Raw genomic sequence first — 19,947 nt, forward strand, 5'->3', positions numbered from 1 at the left:
GACAAGCCCTCTAACTGTGAAATCTGTAATCTTTCTGATATCGGTATTCTTGTTAGATTCTTTCATACAAGATTTCTCGTCAATTACAGCTAATCAACATCTTGTCATCCATTGCTAAAATCAGGGAATCTTAAAAAATGACTTGCAAAAGTACTTCTATTTTTTTTTTGCTCTCACAGAGTGTGCGAAAATAGCTGTTTTAATTCTTATGTGCTGAATATCTTATAGTACAACTGACTTCAGGCTGCATAACATACAAGAAGGGAGCTCTGTACCATCTGTAGTTTACACTTACTTATACCTGTACTAATCAACGAAAAGCACCTGGGACTGCACGTAATTCAACTTGACATGGAAAATATTAAAAACGTTAATCTTTGTATGCTTTAATTATCATTTATAATATCCAGAAGTAGCAATTATGTGTAACCCATCTGTTGTGTTTTAGAGCCTCCACGGATACACATGGAGTCAAGTTCCAGCCAACTGTCCCACGGAGGGGAGGTTAGGATCCAGTGTGATGTATCAGGGTACCCTGAACCTCAGATCTCCTGGAAACAAGGGGACACCTTCCTCACCGATGATAGCAAGTATGCCATAGAAAAATGATACGCCATTTAGTGTATGCTTACAGGGAATGGGGTATATTTGAATGCGTGTGTAGAGCAGGGCTCTAGTCCTGCGGGAACAGAGTTCCTGCACTTTTTTCACAGCAGGAACGCAGTTCCCTTTGCAGGACTAGAGCAGCCGAGCCGCCCGAGCCAATCCTTCACCCAGTGGCGATGCCCAGCTCGAGTCACTGTCAGGGGCAGGCGAACCTTAGTAATCCTTTATGTTATTCACCTTTATGGATTCATCAGGTAGTGTGCGGGTATTCCGTCACTTCCTCGATGCCGCAATGTCTCCTGGGAGCTTTTGTCTTTGTTCCCAGGAGACATTGCGGAGGTCTGCCGCGAGTTATCGCGGGATTTAGAAAGAACTTGCTTAAAAAAACATGCGGTTTAGTAATTATGCATATAAGCGTATCATTTATTTATTTTTTTGGTGGGGGAGTGGATCTTGGGTGGGAGTTCCCACACTTTTTTCCCCAGGACTTGAGCCCTGGTGTAGAGAAAAGATGTCATATTACAGCAGCCAATCACATAAACTGAAAATACAATTCTGATTGATTGGTTTGGGATATGACATATCATTCCACATATCCTGTGTATATTGTGTACTAGATTTGTTTTAACAATTTTTATAGTTGAATTTCAGATATGGATATATTGGGCTAGATTCACAGAGATGTGCCTATCTATAGGCGGGCGTAGCGTATCTCAGATACACTACGCCGCCGTAAGTTAGAGCGGCAGGTCCTGTATTCACAAAGAAGTTGCGCTCTAACTTACGGCGGCGTAGTGTAACTGGGCCGGCGTAATCCCCTCTAATTCAAAATAGGCTGGTTGGGGGCGTGTTCTATGCTAAATACTCGTGACCCCGCGTATTTGACGTTTCTAACGAACGACGCATGCGCCGTCCGTGGACGTATCCCAGTGCACATGCTCCAAATTACGCCGCAAAGACTCATTGGTTTAGACATGAACGTAATTTACTCCCAGCCCCATTCACGGACGACTTACGCAAACTACGTAAAACGTGAAAAATTTGACGCGGTTCCGACGTACGTACTTAACATTGGCTGCACTATCTTTTTGGTGGTTTATCTTTACGCCTGAAAACGCCTTACGTAAACGGCGTATCTTTACTGCGACAGCCGGGGGTACGTTCGTGAATAGGCGTATCTAGCTGATTTACATATTCTAGGTGTAAATCAGCGTACACGCCCCTAGCGGCCAGCGTAAATATGCAACTAAGATACGACGGCATAGGAGACTTACGCCGGTCGTATCTTAGCAACATTTAAGAGTATCTCAGTTTGAGAATACACATAAATATACGACGGCGGGGATTCTACTGATACGCCCGTCGTAAGTCTTCATGAATCTGGCCCATTATATGTAATTACATGTAATGATGTATATACCATACCTGATATACCTGAAAGCTTAAAATCACTGAAGTAGACACTGCTACTCCAATGATCTCCATTAGCTTCTGGGTTCCTTACTGAGATAGGAAGAATTTAGCGCACATTAAATTAAAACAAGTCTTTTGAATAGTAGTTGACATAAAAAAAAGGAGCAAGCTTAGTCTTTAAGGGCCAGATCCACAACCAGCGGGCGCAACGTAACTTTTTTGATTTAAGTTACACCGCCGCAAATTTCCCAAGTTAGTGCCCGATCCACAAAGCACTTACCTGGAAATTTGCGGCGGTGTATCCTAAATCAGTCCGGCGCAAGGTGGGCCAATTCAAATGGGGCGAGTCCCATTTAAATTAGGCGCGCTCCCGCGCCGGACGTACTGCGCATGCTCCCGACGCTATTTTTCCGACGTGCTTTGCATTACGTTACGTTGCGCCGAGTTTTGTGAAAAAAAATGTAAAAAAAAATTTGACAGCGACGCGGGAAAGACGGGTATACTTTTACATGGTGTACTAACTTTACACTTTGCAAAAGTAGCCCTATCTTTGCGACGGCAGACTAACACTTACGGCGACTTAACGAAGGGAAAAAGCTTCGTGGATCTCCGTAAGTGCTAATTTGCATACCCGACGCTGGATTACGATGAGAAATGCCCCCGGCGGCGGCCGCGGTACTGCATCCTAAGATCCGACAGTGTAAGTCCATTACACCTGTCGGATCTTAGGACTAGCTATGCATAACTGATTCTATGAATCAGCCGCATAGTTAGAAACAGGGATACGACGGCGTATCAGCCGATACGCCGTCGTATCCCTTTTGTGGATCTGGCCCTAAGTCCATAAGACCATCAATCATAAGTGAAGTTATTGTAAGCAGCAGCCATCCTAAGAGTGTGTCCAACGATGAAAGACATGTAAAGGAAGAAAAGGTATAGTATTAATGTAGGATTTTATTGAGCATAGGATTAAAAACACTCATAAAAAGATGATAATAATTGTGCTCATCATGAAGCACTTAGCCCTGGGAGGTCCCACCGTCCTGCAGGCTCCGCCAGTTGTAGTGACTGTTTGCTGGAAGGAGTGGAATGGAGGCACAGAACGCCACTGTTAGTCCAGGAAGTCTCACGCTGATCAGCCTGAAACACACAGGCCTAGTCTTTTTCAGAACTTTTATCGAAAAGTCATTTTTGTGACCTAACATATTTGCTTGTTTTTGTTTTTTTCATAATTATATTTTATATAGAGATTAACAAATCTTTCTTTTATCGATTATCTTTGTGTCAGACAGTGCAAACAACACCCCTGCTTAAAGAGATAGTATAGTGTATGTGCAGTGAGGAAATATGTTAAGTCATCAATGCAATGTGTGCCTTAAAGCGGAGCTATAGCGTGTTAAAAAAATAATTGCTAGCAGGTAGACTTTTATTGCAAAAGAAAACTCAGTTTAATATTCCAAGGAAAAAAAGGTCCCTGCCCCCACCTATAACTGGTCTTCACAGCAAGGAGCACTGGAAGGGCAAACGCATGTCAAATAAAACCAAAGAATTCCCAAGCTCAACTTGCCAACCAGCCTACGATCAACCAAATTAACCTGTCTAACAGTATGTGTTAAAAACAGGTTTAGTTGCACACATTTGCAAATACATGCGCAAGGCCCCCTCCAAGACACCCTGTATCCTGCAAACCCTAATGCCCCTTACACACGATCGCATTTCCTGTCGGAAAAACCTTGGATGGTTTTTCCGACGGAATTCCGCTCAAGCTTGGCTTGCATACACACGGCCACACAAAAGTTTTCTGAACTTTCGACCGGCAAGAACACGGTGACGTACAACACCACGACGAGCCGAGAAAATGAAATTCAATGCTTCTGGAATTGCTACAGACGATTTTCCGATAGGAATTTTTTCCGTCTGAAAATTTGAGAACCAGCTCTTAATCTTTTGCTGGTGGAAATTCTGACCGCAAAAGTCCGATGGAGCATACACACGGTCGGAATTTCCGTTCAAAAGCTCACATCGGACTTTTGCTCTCTGAATTTCAGATTGTGCGTACGGGCCATAACTCTAAATTTGAAGAGTCTCCACAGTGGGAGCACATGTGCTCCCCCCAAAAATTTGGAGCACCAGCTGCCACTGCTGGAGAGGTCACTTTGGGAGGTTCTGCTTTTAAGGACTTTGCCTTTGCAAAACAAAGGAATATGTTCACTTTAAAGTCCGCAGCTTATACCTACTAGTTCCTTACTCTATTCTGCCTCTTCATTACTCAGCAAAAGTGAGGATGAGTAGACCTGTGTACATTCCAAGCTGATCCTAGTTTGAGCTTACACAGGACTGAGGAAGGAGCGCGGAGACTCCATGTGATAACTCTGTTGATTGTGTCCAAATAGCCAGTTGACAAGCATGAGTGCTTTCATATGGGAGGAAGGGGAGTGAGACACGTGATCCCTATACCCAGAAGTACAGGGCATTTCTTTTCATTCCTGGTAGCCGGTGTTGAAGGACAAAAGAAAAGTTGAGTGTGTGCTACTATAGGGGCCACCATTAATGTGAACCTGTTGCTTTGCCTGGCATGGACAAAGCATAGATTTTCTTTAATGGAAGTCTTGGCATATCTGATTTTTATTTATTTTTTTCATAAGTTTGCGCTTCCATATTTTGTTATTGTAATAAATAGAAATGTTTTCTCTCTATTTACAACTGTTATGTAAGCCATCAAATACACTGGAAGTCCATTATTTTTAAGTAGGCTGAATCACATACTTGCATTGTGAGAAGGAGCCGTAAAGTACAACACTTGAGTAGCACTACGAAGCAGAGTATGGGATGAGAAAATATGGCTGCTATGATGTACATATGATTACAAGCTGTACATAGCAAGGTTTAAAAAAACATTAAGACATTATAATCTGATTTATTTTATTTACATGTTTGTACAATAAAAGGACCATGCATTCCCTTTAAAAGCTGTCAAGAAAGATTGTATACAGAATTAGCCTCATAGAATGGACTTTGTGTTCATGGGATCAGTAGGGGTTTGAATTGACCCACAGAATAAATTAAGTAAGAGGAACCCTACTTTAAAATTATTCTCTGTTTTTTCTTTGTAATACAGACACACAATAATTGACCGTAACATCCTATTGATTAGAGATGCCAGCCAGGAGGATTCTGGGAATTACAGCTGCGTGGCTTCCAATGATTTAGGGACAGATGTGCAGTCAGTAACTCTAGTATACACTGGTAAGTGCTTAGCTCTAAAGCCTTCTTATTGGGTGGCTCTTTAAATATAACATTTGATTAATCCTGGCATTATACTTGGCAGAACGTCCTAAAGCCACCGCTGTAAAGCCTTTGCTGCAGGTGCCCATAGGAGAAGACACCGTGTTAGAATGTAGCACTGAGGGGCTGCCTGAGCCACTGGTCATATGGTACAAAGGTAAGAGCTGTGTTTTTCATGCTGCAACCTGTGTGGTTGATTTTCTAAAAAGACAATGATCTTCCTAAACTGTACCATATTGTTTTTGGACCAGTAAAATATCAGTACAATCCTATATATGCAGTGTGTTTTGGTTTCAGTCCCATGGATTTTATTTCTGTCTGTATCCCCTTGAGGGAGATTTCTTCCTACTTTTTTCAGTGTTACCGGTGGAACAGGAAGGTAATCCAACATCTCCAAGGCCTCCAACTGGTCGTGGTATCAGTCAGGGAGCCCCTGATGATCTACAGTAGGCATAGGAAGGGGTCTTCCACTTTCTGCCTGAAAGTAAAAAGTCATTAAAACCTACGCGAGTTACAAAAAAGGAGAATGCAGATACAACTTTGAATTCAGTATTGTTTTTAACCTCAATGGTATTGTTCTTTTAAGCAAAATTAGTACAATGAATGTACGTAATGGGGGACACAGACACCCAACACTATGTACATGGGAGGCTTAAACCTTACCAGAGGGAGTATTTTGGGCCAGATTCACAACCAGCGGGCGCAACGTAACTTTTCTGATTTAAGTTACACTGCCGCAAATTACACAAGTTAGTGCCCGATCCACAAAGCACTTACCTGGAAATTTGCAGCGGTGTAACTTAAATCCGTCCAGGGCAAGGCGGGCCCAATCGAATGGGGCGAGTCCCATTTAAATTAGGCGCGCTCCCGCGCCAGACGTACTGCGCATGCTCCGTCGGGTAAATTACCCGACGTGCATTGCGCTAACTGACGTCGCACCAACGTCATTTGCTTAGACGTTAACGTAAATGGCGTCCAGCGCCATTCACGGACATCTTACGCAAACGACGTTGATGTTTAAATTTCGACGCGGGAACGACAGCCATACTTACCATGGCTTAAGAGAACTAGGGCTCAGCCCTAGTTTTACGCGGCGTAACTCGACGGAAACTACGTAGATTTAGATCGACGGGCCGTTCGGGACGTTCGGGGATCGCCGTAAGTCTTCATTTGCATATTCTACCCCGGCCGCAATGGCCTCGCCACCTAGCGGCCGGCCTAGAATTGCATCCTTAAGATCCGACAGTGTAATTCAATTACACCTGTCGGATCTTAGGGCTAGCTATGCGTAACTGATTCTATGAATCAGTCGCATAGTTAGAAACAGAGATACGACGGCGTATCAGTAGATACGCCGTCGTATCTCGTTTGTGAATCTGGCCCTTAGTTCTGAACTTTTATTTTATCGTGGGGTCAGAAAGAACTTATTTACAGGAAGAGCAATGGTAACTGCAATAGCAGCCTAATTCCTAACACAAGAGAGGTTATCTATTAACCAGAAGATCTGGTGGCTTTTCCTATAAAATGCCACATACTGAGTGGACATCATTTGGTTATGCCCCTCCTTTAAAGGACAGTCAAACAGGACTAAAGCCTTCGCATCGAACACTGAACCCTAATCATTTTTACTTCCAGCAGCCACCACAAGGCCCAACAGAAAACATGCATATGCATCCAACTCAATGGTGAAGTGTTCCAGGTGTCATGCAAGCCAACACTCACACACCATCTCCATGACAATAGAAATTGATACTAAAGTGTTACTAATTGTCAAATGAATGAAACAAACAAAAGGATGAACAAATGATAGCATCTGCAACCATTCAGAGTAATCTGTGACCAAAAATTTGTAATAGTGTGAATGTAATGGTGCACTAAAATCAACATTGATGTAGTGCACAGTGAAAATAACTGAAGATGATCTGTGCTAAAATAACTAAATTACTGACATAAATGATCCTAAACAATCATGTGCAAACAAATAGCCCCTAAATGATGATAGAGTCCTGGATAAAGAAGGTAGTACATAATGTCCGTGGGTACACTCATAGATCTTCCTTCATCAATATGCACTTGATCTCAATCCACACTTGCTTGTATGTGATAAGCAGGATATATACCAAGATATCGTTTCCTCTCTTTCTTTCTTTCCAGGACTTTAGGGGATATTTGTTTGCACATGATTGTTTAGGATCATTTCTGTCAGTAATTTAGTTATTTTAGCACAGATCATCTTTAGTTATTTTCACTGTGCACTACATCAGGGTTGACTTTAGAGCACCATTACATTCACACTATCTCCATGACAATGGTACCAATCTCTTAGTTTGTGACGTCAAATACCCTGGTATTAATATATGACATGCATTAAAAGGAAGCTCACTTTCTGTGGTCATTGCAATTCCACCCCACTGAGAGAGACCCTAATTGCCTGCTATGCTAACACCATGACAAACTGTAATACCAATGCTGCTTGACAATTTCATGTACCTTGGGCCACTGTTGAATTCATAATGGTTGTGGTGCGATTTCAGGTGACAAGGAAGTAACAGGCCTTATTAGCGGCTCCCATGGGGGGACTCTGACATTGCAGGAAGTGACAGCAGAGGATGCTGGGGAATACACTTGTGTGGCCTCTAATGAGGCAGGAACATCATCTGATATCATCCACGTAGAAGTTGGCAGTAAGTAAACCAGTTATTCTTCATTCCTTAGTCGTATAGATGTATTTTGTTTAATGTCACGTTTGTGAATCTGAGCATCCTTACATGTATAGTTCACTTATGATTTGTGAAAACTGAGCTGTTTCTGGTTAGAGGACAATTAAACAAGATTGAGCGTAACATTTAGTCATTTATTTTGTTACACGCTGTAAAATCTTATGCCAGTCACGCTTGTACAATCTACAAAGGAAAGAACCTTATGATAACTGTCTAACATTTATTTTTGATGGCTTTTTTCTTTCAAAACATTTAGACGTTTAAATTTTCAAAAAGCTTCCAAGTCCCTTGGCATCCCCTCGAAACCCAGTGCCTACGGCTGCTCGTCTTTGTACCATCGTTAGCAAGGACTTTTCAAAGCCTTCTGTTAAGGCCCCAATATTACAGCCTTGCTACTCTGAGCTCCAGGTCTACATATATTAATGCTCTGCTCTCCCTCGCAGCGGCAATGAAGGAATACAATCCCTCTATTGAAGTGGTGCTGGTGCTACCGACTCTGACCCGGTTGGAAACACTTTTCAACTTTTGTCTCTCCCTAGGGGTTTATTGTTTCCTTTCCAGCCTGGGATGGTTCATGGCATTTAGGCTGCTTTTGTAATCTGAGGCTTTAAAGGCTGCTTGGAGATAATTACAATACTATGATCAAGACTTAACAAGTAATGAGTGTATTATTCTCTAAGCTAGAGTGACATACTCTGTGAACCACAGCTGAAACATAAGTCCACCAAGCAATTGTGTATATCAGGGTTGACCAACCTTTTGAAGAGTGAGGGCCACTTAAGCGACTTGGTAACTGGTCGTGGGCCACAATAAGCGGAGCCAGTGGATGACAGGTCTGTGTCCGCTCTGCACCCCCGTTGTACTCTCTGGGCCCTCCGATCTGATCCAGCCAGATGGAAGGGGATGGATCCCCTTCAGTTTTTTTTTATTTTTTGCAGATTGGAGGTAGGCAGATGTAAACGGACACTAGTCAGTTTACATCTGCAGCTCCATAGAGGTGAATGGAGGGTTTGATTGGGTTCAACAGATTGTGTGAAAGGGGCCTAAGGCTGCTTTCACACTGATGTGCCGCGGTTAACCCAATACTACGTGTGCAGTGCAGTACACCTGCGGCTTTCCTGCAGGTAAACTGCATCAAACCTACAGGTTATAACAGAAGTCTATGGCTCAGTGCAGGTAACCCTCATGTGTACTGCGCTACACCTGCGGATCAGTTTGAAAGCAGCCCAGTAACCACTGCAGAACCGATATGCCCATATATACATTGTGGTTTTAGTAATAGACTTACCTTTAATAACCGGTATGGCCTGCTGTTGCCCTCCCAGGCAGAGTGCATTTGTTATTAGTCTGCCAGTGACAGGAGCCGGTGCTATACAGGAAGCATCGGCTTATGTGGGTGTGCTCCATGGTCGCTTGCTTCCTCTAACGCTGGCTTCATTCACAACACTGATGCTCTTGGAAAGCGGATCATCAACCTGCGATCTGGGATTGCCAAACAGCCATTCCAGCGCAAGAGGCCTCGAGGCCACTGGATGTGCACCCCTGATGTATAAACAATGGTCGTATCACAATCTGGACTAGGGCTGAGTAGTGGGATTTTTGGCTAAAATGTGATCTAACTGCAAAATTAGCAAAGAATTTTTTTTGTTAAAAGTTTGTCAAAGTGGGAACTCTTGATTTAGCTTTTTGAGATGTTTAGACACAATTTCTAAGCCTTTTTTCCCCCTTTATTTGAAGGGTGTTTCTCTACCATAGTTTTTTTTTATTTAAGCGATTAGTTCAACTTTATAAAAAACGACTCTATGCAGTCCACAAACAGCATTCCATACATTTTAACAAATCCAATTTAAAAAATATGCCTGCCCCCATCACTTGTAATAGTTTTCATATCACAGCTCCGTCCTGTAATTCTTTCCAGGACAAACCAGCTGTTAGGACAAGTGCCTCCTAGCAAGATAGAAGGGAGTGTGGCTGTTCTTGTGAGCTCTGCACATGCGTATTTTCTCCACTGATCAAATGAGTTCAGTGGTTGTGACAGGAGAGAACCTTGCAGTTGCCGAGGTCATCTGTGACAGCAAGAGATAGTGTTGCGCTTGTGCATGGCTCAAAGTGATAGTGCTAGGGGGAGAACCTCTGGGGGACTCGAAAAGGGAAAAGGATCTGGGGGTTTAAGTAGATCATCAACTTAGCAATAGCATGCAATGCCAAGCTTCAGCAAGCAAGGCTAGCAAGCATTAATTCTACCACTTTAAAAAACTCTGGTTTGGCCACATCTTAAGTATACCGTCCAGTTTTGGCCACCAATCCTCAGGAAGGATTGCTGGAACTAGAGAAAGCCCTGAAAAGGGCAACAAAGCTAGTACGAGAGCTGGAGGACTATAATTATGAGGAATGCCTACAAACATTTAACATATTTTACCTGGAGAAGAGATGCTTAAGAGGGGGATATGCTCACAATGTATAAATCTTTAAAGGGGCCTGTATCACTGGGAGAAAACTATTTAATCTGAGGTCTCTAAAGAAGACACACCGCCACACAATGAAGTTTGAAGAGAAGCAGTTCAGTCTAAAACTGAGTAAGGATTCTTTACTGTAAGGGTAGTAGTAAGGATTGGGGATTCTTTACTGTAAGGGTAGTAGTAAGGATTGGGAATTCCCTTCCACAGTTGGTGGTGTCAGCAAGGAGTTTGAATAAATTAAAAAACTTTCAGATGTGTTTCATAGCACACACAATTTACAGGGATATTGAAAATGGCAAAGCATTAAACATACACATACAGGTAAAACTGGATGGACCAATGTCTTCAACCTTGCCAACTATGTAGCAGAGCACACTTCTCAGGAAGTGAATCCACATAATCCCAGATTTGAGGAGCCCCCCTGGAATCTAGCCGAGGAAATTTATGGTCACAGCATACACTTTTATATTATAACATTCACATTGTAATAACAAGACGATATTAAATTAGATAAAATCCTAGGAAAAATGTGAGTGCTTTAAGAGCATACTAAATAAAGGTATTGGCCAGTGCATTCTGATGGGAAATACGTTTAAAAGAGCTAAAATTAATCCTGGGTGGATGAACTATAATCTAAAAATGCATATAAAAGCAAAAGAAAAGGCCTTCAAAAAATATAAGACTGATGGGGTCATTGTCAGCATTCTAACAATACAAAGAATGCAATAAGAAATGTAAGACCTCAATCAGGTCAGCTAAAATAGACCACGAAAGGCACATAGCGTAAGAGAGAAAAAAAACAATACATTTTTTAAAATATATTAACAATAAGAAAGTGAGGCCAGAACATATTGGATGATGATGAGAATTTGGTTACAAAAGACAAGGAGAAGGCAAAGGTTTTAAATGCATTCTTCTCCTCAGAGGAAAAGGGGAAGGGGGTGGATATAGTAACCAAGACTGTAATGTTAAGAAAATGTCACAGAATGCATCCTCATGGCTAACAGAAGACAATATCAGAAATAGACTTGAAACACTTAACATAAATAAGTCACCAGGACCAGTCATGTGCTAGCTAGACCATTGTTCATAATTTTTATGGACAGTTTACTGACTGGAATGGTACCAGCTGATTGAAGAAAAGCCAACGTGGCACCAATATTTAAAAAAGGGCCAAGATATATCCCTGGGAACTTCAGGCCAATTAGCCTAACATCAATAGTCTGCAAGCTAGTGGAGGGGATAAGGGACTATATCCAAGATTTTAGTAATGAAAACATTATCATTATTAGTTATCAGCATGGACTCATGACGAATCGTTTTATAACATTTTATTGCTTTCTAGTTCGCATGCTGTCTGCCTTTCGCTACCAAAACAATTGGGATGTCAAAGCTTTACTTTTACTGCGGAATTTGCACATGGCTTCAGTCTATCTTTCGCCTGTGTAATCTCCTGACAATAACATACATCTTCCAGCCTTGTTCCTGTGTCTAATCCACAAGGTACAGCTGGAAAATGCTTTAGAGCCTGTAATGGTAGACTTGTAACATCTTGATGAAAGAGGAAACTTAGCCCTGGGAGGGCACCCAGACATTACAGGTCCATTAGGAAATGAAGGGTCTAGTTCAGAAGGACATGAATAACTCAACAGGCATTTAAAGACCCAAGACAGATCTGGAATACACAATTTTTTTTATCAACATTGAGTATTAGGGACAGAGGGGGCCATTCCATAAGGCACATTATAACATATTGGCTGCTATAGACCGCCTGACTGCCACTTGCCTCCTGGCTGTCGATATACACACTGAAGTAGTTCTTCCACTTACTGCTTAAAGCTCAACTCTTGTTTTTTCATTACATTGTGGATCTTCATTATATTGGTTGTCAGTGGAAAATGGGCCCCTTACATTGGTGTTCAGTAGTGATGGGCCCCCTTAGATTGGTGGTCTGTGAGAGAAGAATCCCCTTAGACTGATTGGCATTGGGTCAAGACTTTCCTACATTGGAGGTCAGCAGTCCCCTATTACACTGGTAAGTCAGTAAGTCCCCTATTACACTGGTAAGTCAGTAAGTCCCCTATTACACTGGCAAGTCAGTAAGTCCCTTTTTAAACTGGTAAGTCAGTAAGTCCCCTATTACACTGGTGGTTTAGTGGAAAAAATATTTTTGATGTTTTTTGTGAAGAATTACCCTATACATTGGTGGCCAGTGGGAAGAACACTCCCTACACATAACTAAAAAGATGATTAGTGTCAGCAGTTAATTGCTCCCTTTAGCTCTGATCTCACTGAGCTGTGTAACAGTGCTCTGACTTGGTGATGGGTCACTGACATACCCAGCCTGCATTGTAGGAGAAATGATAGTCACATGTACAGCTGGGCGATTTTTTTTTTATGTGGACACCACGCCGGCCCTGAGGAGCTGTGGGCGGGAGTTTTTAGGCGAGGCCGCGGCTTCGGCCTAGTCCGCAGCGCCCGACCTCGTGGACTAGGCCACGGCCTCGCCTAAAAACTCCCGCCCGCAGCTCCTCAGGACCGGCGTGGTGCTGGGGAGCTGCGGGCAGGAGTTTTTAGGCAAGGCCGCGGCCTAGTCCATGGTGTCCGGCCGAAGCCACGGCCTCGCCTAAAAACTCCTTTTAGGGAAAAAAACTGTTTCATGAATTAAAAAATAACAAAACAGTAAAGTTAGGCCAATTTTTTTGTATAATGTGAAAGATGATGTTACACCGAGTAAATAGATACCTAACATGTCACACTTTAAAATTGCGCACACTCATGGAATGGCGCCAAACTTCGGTACGTAAAAATCTCCATAAGCGACGCTTTACATTTTTTTACAGGTTACTATTTTTGAGTTACAGAGGAGGTCTAGTGCTAGAACTGTTGCACGCATGCGACGATACCTCACATGTGGGGTTTCAACGACGTTTACATATGTGGGCTGGACTTGCATGCGTGTTCGCTTCTGCGCGAGAGCTACCATTTTTTTTTTTTTACATTGTTTTTTACTTTTTTTTTTATCACTTTTATTCCTATTACAAGGAATGTAAACATCCCTTGTAATAGGAATCACTGTGTCAGGTCCTCTTTATGGAGAGATGTGGGGTCAATAAGATCCCACATCTCTCCTCCAGGCTTACAAGCATGAAATTGGTGAAAAAAATTCACTGATCACATGCCGACAGCCGCAATTGCGGCTTTGTTTACTTGCGGGTACCGGGCGTGACGTCGCGCCCGGACCTCCGACCGTCATAGAGATGACTGGTAACCATCTGGTCACCAGTCATCTCTATGCTTTCCAGACAGCGCTGGCCGATTCGCTCTCCGGGCCCCCGATGGCACGGGAGAGCCCAGGGAAGCACCGGATGGCGGCGAGAGGGTGGGACGTCCCCTCCCGCCGCCTATAAGAACAATCAAGCGGCGGACTTGCCGCTTTGATCGTTCTTATAGTGCACAGAATCGGCGGCTGAAGACGGTGATATCTAAATGATGCCTGATCATTCAGATATCACCGCACAAAGCCGAGGACGGTAAAATACAGCCTCCGGTTGTAAAGTGGTTAAACCACCACCTCACATCCCCACAACCGCCGGGCCAAATTTGCGGGAAAGAAGCACTTTTTTTGTTTACATTCCGCTGGCTGCAGATGAGTCATGGTTGTTAAGGACGCAGAGGCTGCCTGCTCTTTCACAACCAGCTATTTATTCATAATGAATTTGGTTCCGTCCGAAAAAAATGTAAAGGTAAAAATAAAGGTATTGGAAAACATTTTCGAATCCACGCTGTATTACGAATATATGAAATGAATCCCAAAGGAACAAAACGAGTCCCGAAAACTAACCAGGCGGAATACAAAAAAAAAAAAAAACATCAGCCTAACGAATGCATCCAAAATAAAAACAAAATTTTCCGGCATGCACTAGTACCAGCAATAGAGGGATGGATTATCCAGTAAACCTGTTGCTTTAATCTGAACAGATGAACTCCCAATTCCCTTTTAGGCTGGATTCACACCTATGCATTTTTACTGCTTTTTGCATTTTGCAGATTTGTACTAAAGAACGTGTTCCATAGGAATCCATGTTAATAGTTCTGCAGTGCAAATCTGCAAAATGCAAAAAGCACTAAAAATGCATAGGTGTGAATCCAGCCTTAGGGTTTTCTAGCACAAAAAATTGTGAATAGTTCCCAAGGCTGGCCATAAATTTCAAATGTATAGCAAGTAACTTTCCTGATTTAGAGTATTGCTTGTGACAACTAGGTAGTTTGTGATCCTCCAAGGGGCCTTAGCATTGACACTTAGTATATGCCAATAATTATATCTAAAAGCCTCTACGTAAACTGGGTCCACAATGGCATCATGCACAAATTGGGAGGCTAATCAAGCAGGAATCAAGTTACAATCAGGCATCAAATTCTATATTAAGCCTCGTACACACGATCGGACATCAAACAAACTTTCCCTTGGATTTTTGTCTGAAGGAAGTTGTTCGGTCACACCCATAGCGCATACACACGCTCGGACTTTTCTGCAAACTTTTCTAAAACTTTCCCAAAATCACATGGTTTTTCTGCTCTTTTCTGCTCTTTACTGCCACCCTTTGGTTAACTTCTGCTATTGTTGGTTGATTTTAACATTGGTTCTGAGAATGCGTATTTGCACTTTGTACAAAAGTCCGATGGCTTGCTGTACACACGGTCGGACTAGGCACCATCGGACTTTTGTTGCCGAAAAGTTTGTCCGTTTGCAGACCGAACTTTTTGTCTGATGAAACCCGAAAAAGTTGGTCTGATGGCGCGTACACACGATCGGACAAATGTGAAAACTTGCAGATTTTTAAGTTTGTTGGCAAAAAGTCTGACCGTGTGTATGGGCCTTAAGGTAGACACAATTTGTGTGAAGATTTTAATATGTTGTGGAAGGACTGGGCAAGGCTCAAAGAGCCACAGCGGTCTTTGATTACGTTTTGAGCCAGTCTCCCTCCCAGAAATTGAACAACTTCATGCCAACCAATGCTTGACCTTCCTTATTAATGTGTCTCTCAGTCCCTGTTGCTCATAGCGACTAATGAGTAATCTGCTCACATACATGTACTGCTCTGGGAAAAAGCGAAAGAAAAATGTGGAAAAATGTGGTTGCTATGAGCAACACAGCCTTGTGAAGACCAATCTCCTTCAACTTTATCACAGTGCTAATTGTGTACAATCCATCCTTTCAGATAGATACACTTTCACTTAATGAGTATATTTATTTTTATTACGCAGGAAGTCAGAACAAAGGCTTAGTGTTACGATTATCCGTCTAGCTCTTACGTTTTTTTATGCCATGGATACCATTGCTGCATAATAAACCATGTCAAGTAGTTACTCTATAATTCCTTCTGCCATTGTTCTTGATCTCTGATTAAATTATAAGCGCTAAGGCTCCTTCTCGGCCCACCATGATTCCACTTAACTGATATTATTTTCCACTTCTCTGTATGGCTACCAAGCTTTTTGTTCCCGGCTCCCAGAGGAGACGTTTCATGTTCGAGAAGAACGAGCCTCTCGATCTTAGTAGTCTTCAATGTCATGTTTTTGCGCTAATCTCTTCCACACATTTTCATCCGTACTGTTTCCTGTTTCCTATGCTTTCTCCAGAAATTCCACCGTAGCTGTGTCATGATTCAGCTGCCTGGCCTTATGTTGTCAGACTTTTCTTAGATGTTCAGATAGGACTGGCCAATGTCAATTTCACCCCTGCAGAACTGCTAGTCAGCTTGCGGTGTGCTTTCCTGCATGGACATATGGAGGCCGAGTGTTATTGTCTGTCTGCAAGACATGGAAGTTTTTATTCAATTGTAAAACGCATTTCTTTTCATTTTGACTACCTTGAAGATGCATACAATGTGGATATTTATTTTTTCACATTTACGTTACTTAAGCCTAGTACACATGATGAGATTATCAGACAAAGGATTGTTCATTTTTTTCATGCTAGTCTCCCCATCGAAAATTAAGAGGTTACTAAAGTATGAAAATTCTCGTACAATGGAATACAAATTCAGAAATGATGTATTGCATTTTCAGACAAAAACTGTACTAATTAAATGAAAATCACCTGACCTGGTATCGTACGAGAAATTTTTTCCTATTTGTCCCTTTGGAAAATTTTGGATGAAAGCTGTGTACTAATGATCAGATTATCATACGACCGTTTTGAAAGCAGTATTTTTTGTGCTATTTTCTGATTGTGTGTACTTTAGTTTCCACAGCCACTCTTCCACTCTTCTTTCTGTGTGTCTCATAATCTACTAAATTTGTAAACCTAGGCCACATTTGCATCCGACCGGAATCGTCTAATTGTATTCCTGTACCATGATCTGATAAACGTGATTATATCCCAAAGGATTTGTCCATAGGCAGCAATGAGGATCCACTTTGATCCCAGGATCTGCCACCCATTTGCCACAGTCCTGTAGCCCTCTACTGCTTTCAACCGAATCATATCTTTGCATTGCCTTTACGTTTGTTAATTGTGTGCTTTGTAGTGTGTTACAAAATGGCTACATCTAATTTTAGACATGTGCAAAATGGAAAAATTGGTTTCCTTTTGGATAAATTTGTTATGTTACTAATTTTGTTTCGTTATGAAATTCGTTTAGTTTGGTTTTGAAATTTGATTCATTGTGTTTCATTTTCGTAAAAATTTGGTTTTGTTTTCATTAAAATTGGTTTAATTTATTATTTTTCTAATGAATGCCAACTTTTCAGAATGATTAGAATTCGGATTGGTCAAAAAACGATCAACCAATTCAAATTCTGTGTAAAGAAATAGCTTAATGTTAAGCAGCCGGCCAGGAAGCTGGCCACCCGTGTCCTTAACAACCACAAGTCATCATCTGTCAGCTGGCTTCCCCACTGGCAGATAAATGTAAAGATAAAGAATGCCAGCAATAGAAAAATTATTTAAAAAACGGTGTAGGGTTCCCCCTAGTCCATACCAGGCCCAAAATAAAAAATGGCGTTGGGGACAAGGGCCTCCTCCCGAGAACCCTGGGCTGTGGTTGTCAGGGTGGGGGGCTTATCTGAATCTGGTTTTTCGACCGCTTCTAAAAAGTTGGAATTCGTTATAAAACGATTCAATTTTTTTTTTAATGTAGCGTCCCCTTACTTTCAGTATGGGCACTACACTAAAGTTAGTGGGGGAATGGGAGAGTTATTTTGCTCCCATTTATAATTTCCAAAATTTGGGCTGCTGTCATTCCAGAACTGTCCTGTAGATCAATTTTGCTTGCCAGGGATGCGATCCCATCCCTGGGCGACATTTGGCGCTAGAGGGGTTCTGGCAGAGCCACTTTTCCCCATCAGCCAATTAGAGGAGTTTTCCCTCGCGGAGCATGCTGGGGGAGAGTATATCTGTGGCGGACGCCATTTTTGTTGGTTCTTTGCGGGTTCCTGGTTCCAGGTGCGGCACCCACCTTCAGGGTGTGCACACATCGCGGGCCCCACCACTATGGCCTACCTGGCCTGGGGTCACACGCTACGTGGAGTTGCAGACTTTGGGCTCTCCTGGCCTGGGGTGACTGATGATACTAAGGGGCCCCAGTGACTTACTGGGTCCCCCTTCTACTGAGGAGATCCCAGGCTGTGTGCCACACGGTGGGGGATCGGCTTGAGGAGAACCCAGAGGCAGGTTATCCAAAAGGGCTTGAACGAACCATCGGGGATCTGGTGACCGGGACATTGACAGGTACACTTCCACTGTCAACCGGTGACCCTGACTTAATCTACTAGGAGGATTTGCTCGATCCATTCAGCTCATCTAAGTACTAGGCCTGTGGCAGAGGTCCCTAGAGCCAGATCTGTGGCAGAGACCTGTTCCTCCCAGCAACCTAAAGTGACACTTCGGCTGCCAGACTTGTGGCAGGAGTCTGTCCAGGGGGAACTTCACCCACTCTGGCTAGAGTGGCGACGAACTGTATCTACTACTACTACTGAGAGCAGGATTGCTCTTTTTCATATCACTTTATTACGATGCAGGTTAATTAATGTACTGCACAAATGTAAATGGGTAGAATTGCCCTTTTTAAATATGTTATTTACTGCAGCCAGCAATGTATTATTGTCTCTGTACATTCCTGGATGCAGCAACAGCAACAGTCACTGCAATGGCTGCTTACAAAGTAGCTGAGTAGGTGTTCTGCCCCTTGTACTGCACAGGCACGTCACTTGAGCAGTACGAACCTGAACTGAGCCTCCGAAAATAGACGAACATGTAGAGCTAAGAGTCAGCTCTAGACGGCGCCTGCGCGGACCTTGCTGTAAGTGGCCAGTCGGCCTCACGTCCTTGCTTCGCTCGCTCAGCCACCTGTCTCTTTTTTTTTTTTTTTTTAACATGCTCCATGTCCACGGGGATGGTAAGGAATGAGGCTGGATGTCAGAAGTGTAGCACAATTTGGTGTGCACAGGCGCCGCCTAGAGCTGACTCTCGGCTCTACATGTTCGGCTATTTTCGGAGGCAAGCGCTGCGCCTTCGCAGTACAGGGGGGACCTTATCGGCCGGGTGACCTTTTTCAGCAAGACATCGGCAACCAATTTGTGTGCAGCCAGGAACTTCGCAGAAAGGCTGACCCTAGACACACACTGGCTAAGTCCAGGGTTGGCATTCGCATGTAACTGCTTAGGTGAGCATTACATGCAAACAGCAGTTATGCCTGCCTTTGATTTGTACAGAGTACAAATCTGACAGCCACTGTTGACACGTGTGGCTGTTTGCACACGTGTGCAAGCATTATTTACAACTGCCAGTAGATTAGTAGATTCTTGCAGACGGCTGCACACAAACTCTAGTTTGAATGGTGAGTTACCATACATAATACAATGTGGTATATGTGTGCATCATTATTCTTTCTCAATGGCACCCCAACACACATACAGTGTCAAGCAACACACATGCCCATCAGCATACCACAATGCATGTTGTATATGTATGTACATTGCAGTGTACTGTGTTGTCCAAAAGAATTGTGACTATATTTTTTTCTGTTGTTTTGAGGCTTGACGAAGGGCCCATTTGGACTGGGGCATTAGCATCAATGCATCAAGAAAAAAAAATGCATGAATGAAATGTGAATGGGTCTTGGGGTTTCACTTCCTCTCCTAAGAACACAATAGAAGGCAAAATTAAACTTCTCCAGAGTTCCCTTTAGGGTCATTTTTCTATCAATGCATTGAGTTGACAAGCGGCAATTTGAATGGCACCCTAAGGGACCATAGCAATGCACATGTATTGTGTAACCCTTACCACCACAGGAGCCACTGGTGATGACAGGTTCTCAGTTCTGCCATGACTCAGTAAACTGCTTGTTCCTCACCGACACAACTGGTTGTGGCTTGAGACACATTCACGTCTGTGTGATTAAGCGTTGGTATACCTGCACTCTATATCAGCACACAGAAAGAAAGCCACAACAAACAAA

At 42.8% G+C, this 19,947-nt stretch overlaps 1 protein-coding gene across 1 annotated transcript in view; it reads left to right on the forward strand.

Annotated features, from left to right (window-relative positions):
• HMCN2 (hemicentin 2) overlaps positions 1–19,947 on the forward strand; it is a 345,628-nt gene that overhangs the window by 104,747 nt on the left and 220,934 nt on the right. The window contains 4 exon segments of the mRNA XM_040325278.1: positions 449–590; positions 5,138–5,265; positions 5,348–5,461; positions 7,839–7,988. Of these exon segments, the coding sequence (XP_040181212.1) occupies positions 449–590; positions 5,138–5,265; positions 5,348–5,461; positions 7,839–7,988 (534 nt within the window).

Source organism: Rana temporaria, chromosome 9 (assembly GCF_905171775.1).
Source record: "Rana temporaria chromosome 9, aRanTem1.1, whole genome shotgun sequence".
In the NCBI taxonomy this organism is placed as follows: Eukaryota; Metazoa; Chordata; class Amphibia; order Anura; family Ranidae; genus Rana; species Rana temporaria.